This window comes from Jaculus jaculus, chromosome 1 (genome assembly GCF_020740685.1).
Source record: "Jaculus jaculus isolate mJacJac1 chromosome 1, mJacJac1.mat.Y.cur, whole genome shotgun sequence".
Lineage (NCBI taxonomy): Eukaryota > Metazoa > Chordata > Mammalia > Rodentia > Dipodidae > Jaculus > Jaculus jaculus.
The window spans coordinates 304,935,996-304,956,347 of record NC_059102.1 but is presented as its reverse complement, the minus strand read 5'-3'; the positions used below and the strand labels follow the sequence as shown (position 1 = coordinate 304,956,347).

At 36.3% G+C, this 20,352-nt stretch overlaps 1 protein-coding gene across 8 annotated transcripts in view; it reads left to right on the top strand.

The window, feature by feature from the left end:
• Positions 1-20,352, top strand: part of Dnm3 (dynamin 3) — a 531,619-nt gene that overhangs the window by 263,274 nt on the left and 247,993 nt on the right. For 7 of the 8 annotated variants that reach the window (XM_045142169.1, XM_045142170.1, XM_045142166.1 and 4 more), the window contains one exon: positions 2,187-2,300. In XM_045142169.1, coding sequence (XP_044998104.1) covers positions 2,187-2,300 — 114 coding nt within the window. Of the gene's footprint in view, positions 1-2,186; positions 2,301-9,806; positions 9,937-20,352 lie in introns of those variants that run through there. The other variant, XM_045142172.1, reaches the window with a different exon arrangement.

The following is a 20,352-nucleotide window of genomic DNA, read 5'->3' as shown; positions in this document are numbered from 1 at the left end:
AACTAGTAAATTTTTAAGACATTATCTCCTCTAGACAAGTCTATTCTAACCTCCTAAGCATACCTTGTTTAAGCATGCATCTCTTACTGTATTATTCTATTGAATTATGACTTTCTGGATCTATCATCCCTCTAAATTCTAAGACTATTAAGGACATGGATTGTGGATGGCATCATAGTGATATTTTCATCTTGAAATATGAGAGATTGTAACAAAGTTATAACTCATGACTTTGAATAGAGCCAGCTGGCTCTACTAGTAGGCAAGATAGTGACTTGCTTATTGCACTTTATGTAGTACCTGGAAGACTTCTTTTATAGCCAAATGATACCTAACAACTTGAAATAATCAGTGTCTTTTCAATTGAGTATGATGAGTATCTTATTATAAACCCTAGCAGATTATAAACAACCTTAGTACCAGAAATTTTAGTACTTCTTACCAAAACCTAGTTAGAATCATTTGGCTCTATGGAAGATAGAGTTTCAATTTTTTTGTATTTTACATGTACATGCAGTGGTCTTCAAAACTTAATATGAGTAAGAGTCACCAGAGAGTATATTGAAATGTAGACCACTGGGTTTTACATATATATATTGATTCACTCAGTGTTGTAGTTGGCCCAGGATTCTGCATTTTAATTTTTTAACATTTTTATTAATTTATACCTCTGTGTGTGTGTGTGTGTGTGTGTGTGTGTGTGTGTGTGTGTGTGTTGGTGTAAGTATGTACCAGGGTCTCTTTATGTTGCAAGCAAATGCCTGTCCAGCTTTATATGAGTGCTAGAGAAATGAACTTGGGCTGGAAAGGCTCTGCAAGCAAGTGTTTTGAACAGCTGTGCATCCACCTCAGCCCCAATTCTACGTTTTTAGAGAACAATGCTGTATCTGGCAGGAACCTTATCTTGCAATATTGTTTTATTTCTAAAGTAGAGAGTAAGAAGAAGGGAAAGTTTTGATCACTGGAGAAAACTGCTTTAGCCTGGACCTGAGAAATGGGGATGTCTGCAAGAAATCACATTAGCAAAAGGGAAAATGAATGTTTAGGAGATACTGAAACAGGGACTCAAAGGTGGCCAGGCCTAGAGATAATAGAGAGGCTTGAAAGATCGGCAGTGAAACTCTTACCTTATTTCATAATTTTTCTAAGGATTAGCCTTTCTTGAAGTTCACCTAGGAAGCTTAATAGAAATATAAAATATTCTCTGGTTATTAATTAGACTGTCTTCATCTTTTATGAACTAACAGTCATTCAACACAAGTATTTTAAAGAAATACTTTAAGATCACAAGCATAGGGAATGTTTTTGGTATAGGAGACTTTCTTACCTACAGGATAATATAGTTCCATATAGAGTTGTGTTTCTCATTCTATGACAACAAAATTAGTGTACAGGATATGATAAACTATGCCATATGGATAATAATTTCACTTTAAAACCATTGTGAGGAAAAAATGCATTTTCTCTCAAATGTCACTTTTAAATGGGTTCTGTCAAATGTGTCACCCAAATTGTTAATGTTTTAAAATTTGAAAACTATCTTAGAGATGTTTTAAAGGTTCTGTATGGTTTATATAATGGCAAGTAATAACCAGAAGGAGGTGGATAAATCTATACCATTGAAAAAACCCAAACTTTTAATTTTAGTTTATTATTTCAGCTTTCTTTTTCAATCAGCCTTATTCATGGCTGTTAACAAGAAGCTAAGTGATTGGCTTGAGTTTCTGCTTCATCATTTGCTGCCCAGTGTCTGCTGTAAATCCTCATGCTGCAAGCCAGGCACACAAATGGACCAATGGGCTGGAAGTAGAGAAGAGGCAATGGGCATGGAGAGTCTATTGTTCATCCAATCAACTAAATATGCTTTAATTGTAGCAGCAATGCCATAAATAGGCTGGCACAAGTCTGTTAGGCTGCCTCATTTCATTCCTGTCTGTTTCAGTCACTATGCTTCCACCAAACATAACAGTCTGAGAGTTTTGTCTTTTCACTGATGGGCAAGACCTCCCATTGGTCATCTGCAGCTTTAGAAGAAACATTCTCTTGTGTAGCTCAAAAAGTTGAGCTTTCGGGGAACAATGCTATTCTTAGTATGATTTATATCTTGTCTTTATTTAGCCTAAATCCTTTAGTCTTGTGTGCTCATGTTAAACCAAATGTTTCTGCTGATGTCTGCTCTCTTGCAGGTGATTCGTAAGGGCTGGCTGACCATCAGTAACATCGGCATCATGAAAGGAGGGTCGAAGGGATACTGGTTTGTCCTCACAGCAGAAAGCTTATCCTGGTACAAAGATGATGAGGTAAGCCACAGAGAGCCACAGTTTACTTAAGTGTTTCTAAAGTTCAGATAATTGCTATTATTGTGACATTTAATTCCAGAAGCCAGTAGTTGTCTCTGAATGAGATTTAGCAGTGAATATTTGTTTAGAGAAACATAGTTTTGTTCTTGTAGATCTTTAATTTTACAATTTTCTCATTGAATTTTTTTTCCTGCTTATTTGTTTGGTATAGTCTTATTTATGCTGTTGCTAAAGAAGTGGATTTAAGGGTCAGGAGTTGGAAAAGATGTTATTCAAGGTGCTAGTATAGTGAATGTAATTTTCATTAATATGCTTAAAAGACCCAAATGTAATATAGAACATCTTATTAACACTGTAGCACTGATGTGATGACAGTTAACAGTTTTGCAATTGTTACTGAGACATCCATCTCAAATGAATCAAGTACTTCCTAGATTATTATTTAAACAAATTTTCTCCTTGGAGAATTTACTCTCTGTTAAAGCAGAAATTATGATAAGCATGATCTTCTAACTTAAGTTAGTTATTAATAGTTTGATGCTGTGACTTACCGCTTATTTGAATCTGGTAGTTATAAAAGTATAAATAAAAGTCATATTAGTCTTATAGAATTATTAACATTCTATAAAGTGATAGAACTGGATTCAGGAGAGCATGGATAGAAACTGAACTATGTTTTGGTAATTTTACTCACTCTAGTCTGATCAGTGGTGTTTGGAAATTTTGAATGCAGCTTACAAAGATTTCATAAGAATACTCTGTGATAGCAAAACCATGTACAGGTGAGATCAGCTCCATCTTATTGGCTGCAGGGAATGTATGGAATGTATGTCAGAGTTAGTTCTTCCTATCAGCTGATTTCTCCTGAAGGCACTACAAGTTGTCTTTGTCAGTTCTTAGAGAAAAAGTTTCGTGTCGTAATGGGTCTTTCCATTTCTCAGATGTTTCATGTGCAACAGTGTGTTGAAAAATATTCAATGATGGCATGGATTGTCACTGAATTTTCTATAATAAGAGTACTCAAATCCTAAAGAAATGCCAACACAGATTTGTTATTCAAAATGTTTTCATGTCACTGACCTGAGTCAAAAATGAGACTGGCCAGTGTAAGAATCTGAGGATTAGCAATGATTTCTTTACAGTACTGAGTGGTTAGAGACATTCCTGCCATTCTGCGGGAAGCTGTAGTTTTAAGTCACAGCTTAAGCTTCAAGACACTTCTCTCTCTGTGTGTGTATGAGAAGCAGATGATCTCATTTTCTGCTTGCTTGCTCTTGCAATCCTTTAGACACATTTCCCTCCAAATTCTTAGATGATAATTTATGCATAATTGCATATATTGTCAATCAGGACCTTCCTCAGTTACCCAAGGGCAAGCAAAAAGTTTTACTGAGGAATAGTGATAGTAATAGCTAGTGTTTTGTGTATGCTAATTAGCCCCCATTATAACCTGAGGAAAGATTATAATTATTGCTATTTTTCAGATGAAAAACTAAACAAACAAGCAAGAATCACTACCTCCACCAGCAAAACCTCCCAAACCCCAAGTGTTACAATATCATTTCTACAGGATTCAGTTATCTTACTGAAGAGCATTTAGCGTTGGTAGGGATAACTTGCTCAGGTAAAATAGGTAGTTAATGGCAAGCAAGAAATATGACCTCAGGCTCTCAGAATCCCACAAATGCCTGAGTTTGCCCAAGTCCACCTTTCTCTACAGAACATTGATAAGTACAATTTTCAGGTGTCTCAGCATCGACCTGTGACTACGAGTGGCCACTATTGGCTCCTGAGGTAACTGGGAAAGGTTTGGCTGTTGGAGTGTAGCTGTAGGGCCCTCTGGCCTGCAGGACAGGGGGGTGCCTAATACTCCAGGAGGGAAGGAAGAAGCCTTGAGAGCCTGGGAAGTCATGTCGCTGGATACATCCTCCTCACCTCTAAGACCCAGGACAACTACACAGAATCACTGCTGCTTGAAGCGCCTTTTGGAATCCATGATTCCAGCAATTAGAAAGTAAACATGTACACTAATATTACCCAAGACCAGTGGACGTTTTACTAAAAGTCTATGTGTGGAGGGTGGTGAATATGAATAGAGGAGAGTGTATGAATGACCTTGAAATGAAAGGGAATGGTTTAGTAAAGAAAGTTGAGGAAGAGGTAGCTTTCTCCATTTAGGTCACACCAAGAGAGAAGAAAGGCCAGAGAAGGTTGCTGCTGTGTAGACCTCACAACCAAATAGACTACTAGTATAATGTTGGTATTAAGTGCTCTGCAGAGAAAGAAGCTGACCAGGGAAGAGCCATTAGCCTGGGTGATTGGAAGGAAGTAACATGTGAGAAGACAAGAATGATGAGCTGCAAGAAGAATTTTTGAGCTTTACAGCAGGAAGATCACTAAATGTAAAAGCTTCAGAGATGGAAGCTGAGAGGGAGTTTGTGATGAATTTGTAGGAATAATGCATGAGAAAGGCATGAAATAAGATCATAGGCACCAGGGGGGTGGGAAACTTAGACATCACCACCAAATTATTTGGGTTTTTTCCCAAGGATAATTGAAAACCACTAGAGTGCTCCAGCAGGGTGTGACGGGATGAGATTTATGGTGGAGAAGGATCACTGTGATGCTGAGCTGTGCAAGATGCTTAGGGTGTATTTGTTTGAAAGTGCACATGGCAAGAATAGAAGACAAGGGACCAGCTAGGAAGCCATAGTAGTCTTATGTTAGAGAAAATGATGCCTTACTTTGGGTAGTAAATACTGGTGAGAAACACTCAAATCTGTGCTTATATATAGCTGTATTTTAGTATTAGCTATGGTTACTCATTCAGAATGCTGCCCAGAGACAAGACAGGAAGTTTTCAAAACAGCCATGCCACACTGGAGGATGACAATCTTTAGGTTGTCTGTGTCAGTTGACAGTCCTCTTTCACTGGAGCCTGCATTGTTTATTCCCACCTCATCACCCCTTGGCTGCCACTACTATTCTTCTCTATCCTGCTCTGTTTGTTTCTCTTGCTGGAGCTCCTACCACATCAGATTGCTCCTTAGTCTGCTGTCAGAGCAGAGAGGAGACAGCACTGCTAACTGCTGCCTGTGAGAGTGCAGTGTTAGCAAGTGAAAGGTTGCTGGGAGCAAAGCTGAAGAGTGGGTAAAGGGATAGGAGGACAAGCACAAAGTGTCAGGAGGGCAGCCATAGAGTAATCCACCATGGACCTCTTGAGTTTGCATGACTTTCAACATTGTTGTAATGGCACTCAGGTTTCAAAAAAAAACGTAGTTAACTACGTGCACATTAAATATGGTTCTGCTGACAACCCCAAAGACCCCCAAATCTAGAATATTCCTTTGTGTAAATAATTGAGTTCCATTTTAACTTTTGGAGCTAATTTACCAGTTAGTGGAGTGCTTGTATTTGCTACACATACATCACTACCTTACATACCTCAGAAACCCTGATACATGCAAATTTATCTTTCTTTGCCAAGTACATGTGACATGGAAAACATCACTGACATAGTTGTGGGTTCCTTCACTTATTCAATGATAAATTTATATTGAGATTATCATAAAAAATCTTAATAGTATGTATTTCATCATCCTTTCACTTTCTTTTGTAACTAGACTGGTATATTTTATTAGAACCTAAATTACTGATTAATAAATAGTAGATTATATCATATATAATATATGATATATAGTTTTATTCAATTTTTGATAGGGTTGTAATATGCATAGGTGACTGTTGAAATATATCTATGATGATAAATAACAGCTCAGTCTACTTTTCAAAATGGTATTATGAATCTGGACGTGGTGGCGCATGCCTTCAATCCCAGCACTCGGGAGGCAGAGATAGGAGGATTGCCATGAGTTCGAGGCCACCCTGAGACTCCATAGTGAATTCCAGGTCAGCCTGGGCTGGAGTAAGACCCTACCTCGAAAAACCAAAAAAAAAAAAAAAAAATGGTATTATGGAATACAAGACCCAATAACTCAATATGTGGTACCATGTAGAGGGTGAGATACTGGGCCTGTGGGTTTTCTCTGACTAGCTTCCAGTGCTGGGAGAAATCACTTTACTGAGCCTCAATAGTTTCACTGATCAGTGGGGACCATTGTTGATCACTTGCTTCCATTGGATATTATAAGGCACTGATAAATCATGTATTAGCAAGGACTCTTGGTACTTAATATATTTATTCTTGACATTGAAAATAATACCACTGTCTCTTTGTATCATATAATGTCATTCTTTGACTTACATTTCTTTTAATTTCCAGTTTATGTTATTTCATGTTGTCCAACAGGATGTGTGGGATCTGTATTTTCTTTTTTTTTTTTTAAATATATTTTATTTACTTATTTATTTGAGAGAGAGAGAAAGAATGGACATGCCAGGGCCTCCAGCCACTGCAAATGAACTCCAGATGCATGTGCTTCCTTGTGCATCTGACTTACGTGGGTTCTGGAGAGTTGAACCGGGATCCTTTGGCTTTGTAGGAAAACACCTTGACTGCTAAGCCATCTCTTCAGTCCAGATCTGGATTTTCTTAGTAGAGGAGGATAAGGTTCAGACAATGAGCAGGCACTGAGATCCCATTTTATCTCCCCTATTGCCTATGGGCTCTCGCTCATCTTAATCAAAAATTAGAAATGATGCTGTCAAATTGGTGCATTAGGAAGTTCTATGATAACCCACATAATGATTTTAAGTTACAGTTGGCATAATTGTAGTACCAAGGTCACTTCCACTTTCTCAGTATTCAAAATGAATCTGTCTGCCCTGTTCTTGAATTTTGGATGGATCCACAAAGCCCCTCAGGAATCCATGGACAGTAGTTTTCAAACCAGTATAACACATGAGTAATGTTATTCTCAATGTTATGCAGACATTATCTTAAAAGAAAGGTTTCTGTGTGTGTTCTGGCAATGTTAAGTTACCGCATGTTATCTTCATGGAGTCATTGCCATGCAGTGTGGTTACAGCAGACACAATTTCGTCACTTGACCATATCTTATTCTCTAGCTCTGCTCCAAGATTGGAGCTTTCTGCAACATAAAAGGAATAACAGTGTATAAGTCATCACTAGGGGGATTGGGTCATGTGCCACAACCCAGCCTGGAACTTTCTGTGCAAATGGCTATGAGTGCATTGCCAGGGGCCTCATGGGCCTCTCTGTGGCTCATCTCTTACTCATTCTGCCAGTGCACACATGCCAAGACCTGTGTGTGATGGGGAGGTAGCTGTTTATGGGGGTGAGGTAAGAGCCTGGACATGTAGACAGGGAAACTGAGGTGGTTGGGACATGTCTCTTTTGATCTGTGTCAAAATAAACTTGTGAGGTGAGTTACAGTATGTACTTTTACTAAGGAGTTTGGGAGAAATATAACAATTCTCATACCAAATAGAATATTAAATTCCCTTTTGCACAACAGTTTTCACCAATAGGGACCCTATTTGTGGTCTGCTAGCTTTAGCCCATCCCAAGAACTGGCTTCTGTCTTTCTCTTCACTTTCTTTTCTCTCTGTGCTATTAATCTGAAATGCTCTACCCTCATCAGTTCATCTGCCAACATCTAGTCAGGCCTATGTTGCAGACTTACTTTTGTATATCCAAAACAGTCACAATGTTCAACCAAACAAAATACCAAATGATTGTCGGGTACCAACAATCTCAATACAAGAATACCAAGAATCCAAGAGATTAATATTTGTGTTTGGAGGCAACTTTTCATCTATTACCACACCTGCTTACACCCAGTGTGTTGGCTTTCAGTATTCCTAGTTTTCCTGATAATGGCCATCATTGCTAACAGTTATAGAGTATTTATAGTGTCCCTGTCATTATAAATATAAATATGAATATAAAAGCTAAGTCAGTGCTTTATTTGCATTCTCCACCTTAAACATTCCAAGACAATGATGGACTTAACTGATTGTGAAGTGTCAATATTGCACACCTGAACATTTTCTGACAAATATTTCCAAAGCCATATTACAGGCACTGATAGTTAACACAGATTCTATAATAGCTGCCTGTTTGAGGGGCACTTTGAATAAAGAAAACTTTCAAACAACCAAACCTGTCAGATTCTCAGTACAGACTATGAAAGACATAAAGCCAGTGTTGTGTTCGACATTAAAAAATGCCTAAGTTGGCGGGTTATGGGATTGGGAGACTTCAGAGAAGGTTTGTATTAACATCCTGGGGTAGGATTGAGCCTGAAGAATGTTAGGAACAGGATTAAGCTCTGGGGACTGGAGGAAGAGCAAAAGGTACTCTGGAGATAAAAGACTTGTTTCCACAGGGATGAGAAGCTTTTGAATTTTTTTAAACTGGAGGGTCACATGATCAGACTTGAAATATTCAAAAGAATTTTTGTTTATTTATTTGAGGGAGATATATAGATGGATAGATAAAGAGAGAGGGAGAGGGGTGGGGAGAGAACAGGCACACCAGAGCCTCTAGCCACTGCAAATGAACTCCAAACACATGTACCACCTTGTGCATCTGGCTTTATGTGGGTACTGGGGAATTGAACCTGAGTCCTTAGGCTTTGCAGGCAAGTGCTATAACTACTAAGCCATCTTTTCAGCTCCAGAGTTGAATTTCTCAGTTGATGCCTTCAGTTGTTTGGTGGATTTGAATAGATAAAGACAAAACTGGATTGGGGAGTTGTTAGGTAGTTATAATTATGGTCTGCATGAGAGATCATAGTAGCTTGGGCTAGGATTAGTTCATGGAAATTCATAGAAATAAATGGACTTGAGAGATTTTCTTTCCGAAAGTGAATATTCATGGAACAATTTATTAACACATGTTAAGTGTAATATCAAGTATAACAAGTGCCTACATTAATTTATTGAACTATAGAATTTCTTTGGATTTTATTAGTTTTCATCATTGGTTAATGCGTTTTTGTCTTTTGAGTGTATAAGTATGACTTCTTGGATTGAAGGTAATTTAAATAAAAATTAAATTTCTCAGCTGGGCAAGGTGGCGCATTCCTTTAATCCCAGCACTCAGGAGGCAGAGGTAGGAGGAGCGCCATGAGTTCTACGCCACCCTGAGAATACATAGTGAATTCTAGGTCAGCCTGGTCTAGAGTGGACCCTACCTTGCAAAACCAAAAAAAAAAGAAGTTAAATTTCTCATGTTATTTTTTTGTATATAAATTCTTGGGAAATTTAGAAAAAGGTACTGAGAAAAAAATAGGAACTGTCATTTCAAAAGAATTTCTAGTCAAGATAATAGTATATAAATATTATAACTTCAAGATTCAAAAAAGTGATAGCCTTTCTTTAAAATATTTCTAAAATATAAATTTTAAGAGTAGAAGATACTTGATTCAAGGAAAAAGAACCCGATTTTCATTATTATCAATGAGAAAGGGGGAAGTTTATAGAAATGTGTAAATTTTAACAGTTAAAATGACTGAAGGAAAAGGACTGCTAGTTTATACATAATAAAGGTGGTTTTCCAATATTTTCTTACTTCTGTAGCCCAACATAAAGATTAAAATCAAGGTGGAATCCTCTTAGGCAAGCAGAGCCACGAGCAGAAGTATTCCCAGTGGAAATGTACTAACCCTACACTATTGAACAAAACCCAAATCTGCACTGAAGTAAGGACATTCTTTGGACTCCTAAGAAATTACAGACCTCATATTTGTGGGTTGAAATGTTTGGATAGTTTGATAACGAGATTATATAATCCTCTTATAGGGATATTTACTTAGTATTGTTTTTATTGTGAAGCTGTAACAGATGACAGATGTAACTTGGAAATAGGATTCAAAATGACAGTTGAATCCCTGAATGATAAAAGTTCTGAGATCAACAGCCTGGGCCAGAGCGAGACCCTACCTCAAAAAAAGAAAAAAAAAAAAATTTCTGAGATCAAGACGTCACAGAAATCTTCAGTTTTCTTTTCATTTTCACTTATACTTTTAGGCAGGGCCCATTTTGTCCTAGGTCCACATATTCTCTGTGTGGGGAGGGTCAGTGCTGGCCCTGTGAATACTGTGCATGCTTCTCATTGAGATCCTATCCTTAGCCACAACTAAGTTATTTTTACTAAAAAAGAAGTCAAAATAAATACTGAACTTAAATCTACTTATATAACTTAAAATTATTCATCTTCATAGCTGATGGTGCTTTCATATACAGAAAGTGTCTTATATTATGTTTTTTAATGTAAGATTACTTCCTGCAAATATTTCCATATTCTAGCATTCTTCAAATATTAATGATTTTGAAAAATTATTATTATTTGATCAACAATAATGGCCAGTAAATTTTGCAATTTATTGAAAATGCTTTCAAATACAGGCCCAGTCTCCTGTCTACACACATTGTCATTTTTCCAAAGTATGTACTGTAAAGTCCATACCCTTTGTATTATCCTTATTCAGAAGAATAAAATTTTAAATGTGCTATGTTTAATGAAGTTAAAATTTATACAAAAGATTTAAAGTTTCTGAAAGCTAAGAAATATATTTTTTAATGGTAACTTTGTGATTTGTGGAAAAGCTATTTGAAACATTATTCTTGGGCGTTTGCTTGAAGATACCTGCTGTTCCCCAGCTATCCTTCCTGTTCTGATTGGTGTCCTCTGCCATCCTGAGAGCTGTAAAGCACCCTCCTGACATGGCCTTGCAAGGTATAAGAGGGTCTCCCCACACATACTCTGGCCTGGCAGTGTTTGCTGTAGGTTGTATAAAGCATTTAAAACTGGGTAGAACTATGTAGCTATCTCAGTTTTATATTGTCTTCCTGTTTATAGTTTACATTCTATGAATTATTTATTCTATTTGCTAGCCATGGGACTTTTTTTGAGGTAAAAACCCACATTGCACAATAACTCTGGTAGAAAGAGAAGCAGATTTTAATAGAAGATGTGTTTCTGTAAGTTCAAATTGCTGACATAGAATAAGTTTAGTTTTATTGTATTACTGTATTTCCATTTCATAGTTTTGTCTGAGAGGTTTTTTTTTTTTTTTTTGTCTTAAAGAAACTATCCTGGCAGGTTTAGTACAAATATCACAAAATCAAAAATGTTGAAGGCTATCGAACTCAACCTTTAGGTATGTTTCATTTTTAAATTAAAATGTCTATTTAGAAAAAGATTTGCTTTAATTCAAGATATATACTTGAGGTGTTTAATTACTATAGAATAGTTTGAAGAAGCTTCCCGTTATATTTTTAAAGATTAGAAATAGGAAATAAAAATTAGTTTTGAATACTGAGTGGTAAAACATTTTAATTAACCAAATCAAAGTTGAACAAATTTCTGAAGCGACCTACCTTCCCAATTTTTAACCTTAATTATTTATAATCCTCATATACAGGGCTGGAGGAATGGCTTAGTGGTTAAGGTACTTGCCTGCAAAGCCAAAGGACCCAGGTTAGATTTCTCAGGACCCATGTAAGCCAGATACACAAGGTAGCTTATGTCTCTGGAGTTCGTTTACAGTGGGTGGAAGCCCTGGCATGACCATTCTCTGTATCTCCCTCCCTCCCCACCCCCCCCTCTCTCTCACACACACACACACACACAAGCACATAAATAAATTAAAAAATAAAATACTCATAAATGAAAGCTAGCCCTCATTAATTCACTCCAGTACATAGCAGTGTCTAAAGTTTAATAGTTCCCCAAAAGATAGGGCTAAATATACAATGTAGACGTACTAATCACTTTTTTTGCCCTTTTGAAATTACTGACTTGTTTGAGCATTTCAAGCGTGTGAAAGTTTATGTGAATGGAAGCAGTTATTCCAAGTAAATACACTTACCCTGTAAATTTCAATCTTACAACTGTCGTACAAGCCCCTTCTTCCTTAAACAGTAGCACAGTAATAAATCTTCATATATTATGATACTTGGAATATTGAAATTTCAGTCTTAATAATCCATTTATCCGAAAGAAGACACAAATAATGCATTTGAAAATTATATTGAAAATATTTTTAACTACGTTTTACAAGACTGGCAGTTTCTTAAGTCTAAATAGTTGACCCTCCATATCATATTCCTTTTCTTTTCTTTTCAATCTTCTCTCACTCTCTTTCTCCTTTTCTATGCCCTACCCCCTTAAGAGTCATGATATAGAAAATGATACTTTATATATTAGAGTTACTAGGATAATTTATTCTTTCACAAACATCAAACTGATGTTATGTTACTTTCTTATATTGATTTTGGGAATCAGCAAAGATGTGCACAATGTTAAGTGATTTACTGACAACAAGTAGGAAAAGAGAACTATAGAAAGCACAGGATCATTTTCAGAAATGGGCTTTATTATATTTCATAGGCACCACTCACTTTACTTTGGGTGGGTTTTAATAGTTGAATCAAAATAAAATAATAATACATACGAGTTAAGTATTAATAAGCCAACAAATTAAAAGTCCCGCCCCAGCTCCTCACTGTGGTTGTAGCTCTTGGTGTAGATGTATGGTGTGAGGGCTGCTTGCTTTCAATGGCTGGTTGTCATTCAGGCTGGGTTGTCATGTGACTGCCTGTCTGTGCCTGCTGTACAGGTGAGCGGATGTTCTGCACAGCAAGTGTAGACAGGCAGACACATGACAACTCTGTCCAGCCAGGCCCTTGGGTCCTTCAGGTTTCCTTTGCTCATGGACAGATACAATCAGCCTGTTTTCCAGTTTTGGTGATTTTGGGGGGTAGGCAGGAAGGAGAAAAACACACAACAGAATTAAACATTAAAACATTATGGAACTAAAAACAAGTTAGACTTTGACTTTATTCAGAAAGTACATTATACATTTGTTCCAAATGTGCTAACATGGATAATTACTGTAACAGAAAACTCACATTATGATTTTAAGGGGGTGAAAAAAAAAGAACTTATTTTTCCTTAAGTCCAGTTTCTATTACTGGCTCTCATGCAGTCAGAGTTCAGAGTAATTGAACCAGATGTTTTCCTCTTCACAAAAACTCTGCATATCTTAATACCGAAGCTAAGGGCTGTACACACGTTTCTTCTAGTATATAAGTACCCTACCCGTGCCCGTGAAGAAGAAAAGTGCCATTTATGTGGTACCAGCAGCCATTTCTAATGTTATTAATGAGTCTATTGTCCTGGCAATCTAGCCAACAGCCTTTGGTATCTCAGACATTGACCATGGGGTTTACATGGGAACATATTTTTACCAAACAACAGGAAATTGCTTTAAAAATCTCCTTTCCATTTTAAGTGCAAAGTTTTAGAACATGCATGTGAATGTTAAAACTTATCTCCATTTTATTTAATAGCAGGGCCATGCCATGCATCAGTGGATATAAACTAGAAAGTTTTCATCCACAGGAGTGGTCATAATATGTTGGACATTGTTATTCAGTAGTACCTTAAACACAGATAATGAAAGTTCTTTTTATACTCCAAATGCAACTGATATTCTAATTTGTGTAAGAAAAAATTTCATGATGTTAAATATACAAATGTCAAATGTAATTCTAGCAAAGTAGGAATAATCACAGCTCTATATGACTATGTCACCAGTGTGCATCTGTAAGAGGTGCCTCACAACTTCTATCTCCTTTACAACATAAAACAGTCAACAAATCAAAATTGTAAAAGGTTATTTAAAAATAACAAAGTACACATTATTGTCTAAGGATTATATATTTGGGATATTTTCAAAGAACTTTAAAGAAAACAAACACTTTCTTATTTACCTTTCATTGTAAAATTCTGAGAAAATAGCAAATAGAAATTTTATGGAAAATAAAATGCTGCTTAAAGACTGAACAGATGACAATTTCCTACAAAATCTAAACTTCCATATAGTGCCTAGCTATGGCAAAACTTTAACAAAGAGTTGATAAGTACAATTTTATGCATATTTATTTAATTTCTTAAAAATAAATGTGTGTTTCTGCCCATCACTTCTGAATAGAGCTTTTATTTTTGTTGACAGAACCAAAATGTCACTCGATGTGGCTACTGTTTAAATAATTACAAAGTTAGAATTGAAAAAAAAATCATAATAAGGTACCTTTAAATGTTACTTTGTTTTGTTACCTCATTCAATGTAATAGAAAGTAATTATAGAGTGATTCACTTACAAAAAAATATATTGGTAGCAATCAAAAATTACTATAATTCCATATAGCTTTCCCTCTCTCTCCCACAAATAATTTGTTCCAATTTACTCTGCTCAATTAAACGAATGGTGCATGCAACCTGAAAAAGTAAAAAGAAATATTTGTGAGTTCATATACTTTAATATAAAACAGTTTTATTATACTGTGATATCCACAAAAAATGTTGGTGCTTGAGAAGTCATAACAGTTTTTTTTTTTAACAGAGAAGAAAAGAATCTTGTTGAAGAAACAAGGAAAAGTGATTTTGATACTCCATGAGTTTGGGTACAAGTAATTTTTCTGACCTATCTTTCAAGTACAGTTGTAATACATGTGGGCAATGCTTGTTTCTTTGTTATGCTGAACTTGCCCCTAACTGGATTAAAAACAATAATAATCAAAGACAGAGAAAAAAATGACTTTTTGTGATCCTTTTAAAATTCCAATCTAAAATGTGAAAGAACTATTGCATCATTATAATGCTATGTAATGTTTAATGTACTGATGACACCTTGTTTTCTTTCTGTTTATCTTGAGAAAAAAATGCAAGAAAGTGTTATCTTCTAAATCTCCTGCAGAAAAATTAAGCCAACTAACCCCACGCAAGTCCATTAAGATGGGTATCATGACAAGTTAGAAAATCCAAAATGAAGAATTAAGCACTTTCCATAATTTGCTTCATTATCTCTATCATAGTTGATAAAAATTCTTAACAAAGGAGCTTTGAAAAGGAGCTTAATATTTATATCTATATAACTCACAGGACACCACAGTAAAAAGTTATTCAAAATAAGAAAATTTTAATCTTAACTGACGAACCCTGCCTCAGATTGGAGACTGGCCTCCCAGGTATTTTAAACTGGAATTTCTAAGTGATGGTCTCGTGGTCATTATTTGGACATTATTGTGATGGGTGGGATAGGCCTTGAGATAAGAGCAAAATGAGCCGACCTTCAAAAGCAGATCCTGCCTGTCCAGTCAGTGAAAGCTTTGGCTTCTCTTTAATGAGAACATTTGTGAATGAGTCTTTTTTTCCTTTTTAATCTTTACCAATTACTACTTTCTGTTTAATTTCCTACAACAGCTACAACAGCTTAAAATTTCTATCAAACAAAAACAAATTAAAAGGAGGATTCTTTCATTAAGATTTCATGCCTAAACTCTTTCCTCTTTCCCACAGAGTATAATACTTGGGTGGTCTGTAGGCGAGAGGTGGGGGAGATGGTATATTTTGGTCTTTTAAAAACATAAACATATTATCTAAGCCAAAAGCTCAAATGAAAAACAGGAAGGATGTTAATCCTATTGACTAATGGGAGGAAAATGATCAGTGTGAAACTTTGTCCTGTTACAAACAAACTTTCTTTAATTTTGAAATCTATGCCTTTAAAAAACTGGTTTGAAAATTCAAGTAGACTGAAAATTATGGTGTTGAAGATACAAATGAGAATTTCCTTTCTCTTAGATGGCAGAAAATAATTTAGAAAAAAAATTAACTCTGTACCCAGTCTAATGTATAATCCCTCTGAAATGAAAAATAACTGAAATTTGGCCAGACCCTGCAAATAGTTTCCTTTTTTATAAACATATACAATGTTTAATTTTAATAGTTATGCTAACTATGACATCCAGGGCAATTTTAGTTGGATATGTCCACTGTTGATTAGTTTCCTCTGGAATAGATTCCATGATCCCTAAAATATTTGCATATCTCCTTCTAAAGCAATATTAAAATGGAAGCATGCATTATTCTAAATACCCCAGAAATGGATATGAAGATTTTTAGGATAATGTGTGTACACGTGTTGGTATATGTACTAGTACATAGACTATCTTCAGTAAAGGCTTACAAAGTGACCTTTTACTTTTGATCTTTAACTCATACAATTGAAAATTAAGTACAGTTGCTCTTCATTTGTTTAAAGTTTGACCCAAAATGGGTGTGAGGCCTCATTAAGCATAGACAAGGACTCCTTGGTTTACAAAGTAATTCTTATCATTTCTACTCTTGGAGTCATGCCAGAGAGACCCTTAGGTCCTTTCTATTTTTCAGCTAAAAAATATTACCTGGGAGAAAATAGGTAAGGGACCTATAAACATTACTTTCTTTGAAACATAAAGGCCATTTTATAAAAAGAAAGAATTTTGAATTAAATATATATTAAATGGAAGCAAAGTTTGGAATTCAATCATTTCATAGTAAAAAAATAAAAAACCAACAACACAAAATGTAAGAAACCTTAAAAATTGTCCCCTTTAGTAATTGCATTGATTGGTAAAGGTACATTTCCTGAAATAAGCTTCCTCAAGTTAATACTATTTTTAAATTTTTCTATGTAAAAGAGACTATGATGTTTAAAATATCTATTCTGTTAAAATAATTAATACAGAAATCCTCAACCCCAGAGAAAATAAAAGGATGCTTTTACTGTTTTATCTAAGAGGAAAACAGCTAAATTTCTCCTTGCTGTTGATAGTTTAACTAAACATCCTAATACACCAGCAACTTATATGTTCATTACACTAGTTTTAGGTAAGTTATAAAATAACTCGTTTTAATAGAAAAGAAACTTGAGGGAATAACTATAACAAAATATTTTGCAAAAGAGAACTTGTGTCCGCTTTTGAAGTGTTGCAGACTTTAACTTAGAAAAGGGTTGTTCAGGAGCTACTGTAGTTTTGAAATGTATTTAAAGGAGCACAAAAGAAATTGTATTCATGTTCCACAAAAGCCCATAGGAAAGCATATATTGTCATTAAACTATGATATATATTTACTATATTAAAATATAAAAAATAAATGAGAGGTGAGAGAATTTTAGGATAAACAATAACATTTTTCCAGAACTTTCTTTACAGGACCCACCTCTAAAGCTCAACACTGGACCCCAGATCACATGGCAAATGAAACTTCTCTATTATTTTCTCTCTTATGATTTCGTTCAACTTGAGGGTTATTTTTTTCCCTCCACCTCCCCCCACCCCATGCCACCTTCTTCACCTCCAGGATAGCTGGAAACTGACCAAACCAAACTCTCTTGTCTTAGTTTACAAATTCTTTTTTTTTTTTTTAATCATCAGTAAGTTTTTAGACAAAGTACCTTATCATTTTCAATTCTGGGACAAGTAAGTAAAAGCCTAATGAAATATGGATGAGAGGGCTCAGCTAACCAGAAATTATCAACCATTCCTGGATTTTAAAGAATGTAATGTGCATGGGTTGATAGAAGTCTAAGACAGCTTTCTCTTCCCAAGTTTATCCACTTGTTGACTCAGTGGACATCCTCCTCAAGCAAGCCCTTCTACACTGTTTGTTGGGCAAAGACTTGGCAGGCTGTTCTTTCATTGTTAGGCAGGTACCATTATTGCTGGTATTTATATCATATAGATAAGTATGTAGAATGTAGAAAAACTCTGTCATTTGAAATTTTGAAAATAGCAAATATACATATACTTTTCCTTTAGGACATAATGCAGTCAGTCCTGGGATGCTACAAGTTATGCATCTAGTATTCATTCACATACATGTTTAAGTCTGAATTATTAAATCCAAAGCTAAGTCTTATCCAGTTATTTTTAAGGGTCTGGGGTGAATTTTTTCACATTTCATTTTTAGTGGAACACTTCTAAATTTAAGAAAACACCTGAATTATCATTTTTTACAAATTATTTAAAAAATACAGTAAATCACTATTCACTACCCAGTGTTTCTCTTGTAAAGTTCAATCCATGTCTATCCATCACACCTCTGGTGCGGTTTCTCTTGCTCAGTCTCATAAACCATGGGGTCTGTACCCAGGTTTCCCCATCACAGACCAGGTGAGCAGTCGACACGGCCTTACCCGCCGGACTTCCCTGGAGCGGTCCTTTCTCCTCAGCATCCCCGAGAGATCCTTCATCCCTAGTGTGTAAAACCTGTGAAGAAAAACACTGGATATGAGACTCAACAAAGTATCAAACAGCTGTCTTCTCCTTGGAAATAGCACATTTCGTCCCCTGCTGTCCATGGCGTTGCTGGCCCTTGCCCAGTCTAACCAATGTGCAGACTACTGTACAACGGCATTGTCCTGAACAGGTAGTCTGAACACTGGGGCGACGGAGCAGGATCTCCCGAAGCTTCCATCTGTGCACTTAACATCTCCCGGTGCTGGGGAAGAGCCTGCCTTCCTGCTCCAGGGGTTGATTTCAGCTTCCCCCCTCAATTCTGAGCATTGCCTGAGACACACTCAAGGGCTGTGATTTCCAGTCTTGACGTGGCACATTTGCTGCAGACTAGGGAACTGGCAATGAATTTAGGACCAGGAAAAGGGGGAGGGCTGGGCTGGAGAGTCCATATATGGGATGATGTCACCCTGGGGAGGTTTGGGTATGTGCTGTGCCGCTGGAGAGACCGCTAGAATCGCCTGCTCTCAGACATGGGTCTGTGCATAAAATGGTACCAGATGTTTTCGTGTAATGTTAAGCAGTCATTTCATCTTCAGGCCAGATTTTTTTTTTCTCAACTGGGCAGGAAGTGGGCCCCAGTATGGAAAAGCTGTAAAAAAAAAAAAAAAAAAAAAAAAAAGTCAAGATGTAGAGTTCTGCTGCGGTCAACTGAAAGTGAGTTAAGAGTAGAAATACAAATTTGCTGTCCGATCTAGACTGGAGAAGTCATTTGAAGATAGAGGGGAGATAAAACAGTAAACAGAAAATTGAAGACTAAGGCAGAGTGCATTTAGGAAACCCTCTGAATGTTCCTGTGGTACTTTATTTACTGGTATTTCACTCGTCAGAAAAGGCAGATAAGTTTTTTTTTTTTTTTCTTCCTCCCTCTCCCTTTCCCTCCTCCTCGTCTGTTGGACCTGTCAGCAGCTCGCAGGCCGCTCTAGACTGCAGCAGTAATTATAGCAACTTCCTGAAAGTGAAGCCCCCATGAAAAGTCTGGAGAAATGCTCTTTGTCATGGCCTCTCCATGAGTAATTAGTTCCACATGTGCCCTTCCTAGGCTCCCTCAGCTATTTTGGCTGGTTCTCTGAATGCTGGGCTATAGCTTTACCTAAAGAAACTTTAAAGTTTTGATTTCAGGGGCCCATACTACCTTGCCCGCTCTGTTCTTAACAAAACAAAACAAAAACCACACAACAACAACAACAATAACAAAAAACTAAGTCCTCTGGGGTGAGGGACTAGGTATAGGATTGTTTTCCACTGGTGATACCTGATTCTGTCTTCAGACTTGTTTTGTGTGTGTGATACCCTGCTGCTGCTGAGTTTTATCTTTAGTAAAGAAAATCTGTCGAAATTTGCCAAGCACCTCTTGACCAAAAAGGTTAGGTTACAAGATATCAGCTCACTGGCATCTACCTCTCTTCTCCTGTTGTTAACTGTTTTCAATTATGTATGGTGATGAATATCCTGAATGTAGAGTTCTCTGACTTTCCTTCTATAGATTTCTAATTAATATAAGATTTGTCTCAAAAAAGAGCTTTGATTAATGGTTCTTCTAGAAATGACAACATGGGGAAAACTGTTGATAGCTTCCAAGTTTAATTTAACTAATGAAACAAAGAAACATGCTATTGTTCAAAAAATACAGCCAAAGCAATTAATTTCTACTGGCCTTCTGCAGTATGTTTTAGAAGCAGGAAAAAAATATCTCTTTTCTATACATTGAGTTGAATGTTTTAAAATGCTTCAAGTGAGTACTGTCTTAAAAACATCCATTTTCATAAGAAGGGTGCTCTTAGATTGACCCACCACTAGGGGTTCAGTTGTGATCCAAAGACCTGGTAAGGAAGAAAAAGAAAAACGTGGTTATCTAGAAAGTAACAATGGAAGAAAGAGATTGGCAGTAAAGAGGTTCATCATGCAGAGAGAGAATTAAATCATCCATGGAAACTGACTGGAGGAATTACCTTCTATCACTGCTTGTTTCCATACTTGTGGAGTCAGAGCCTGT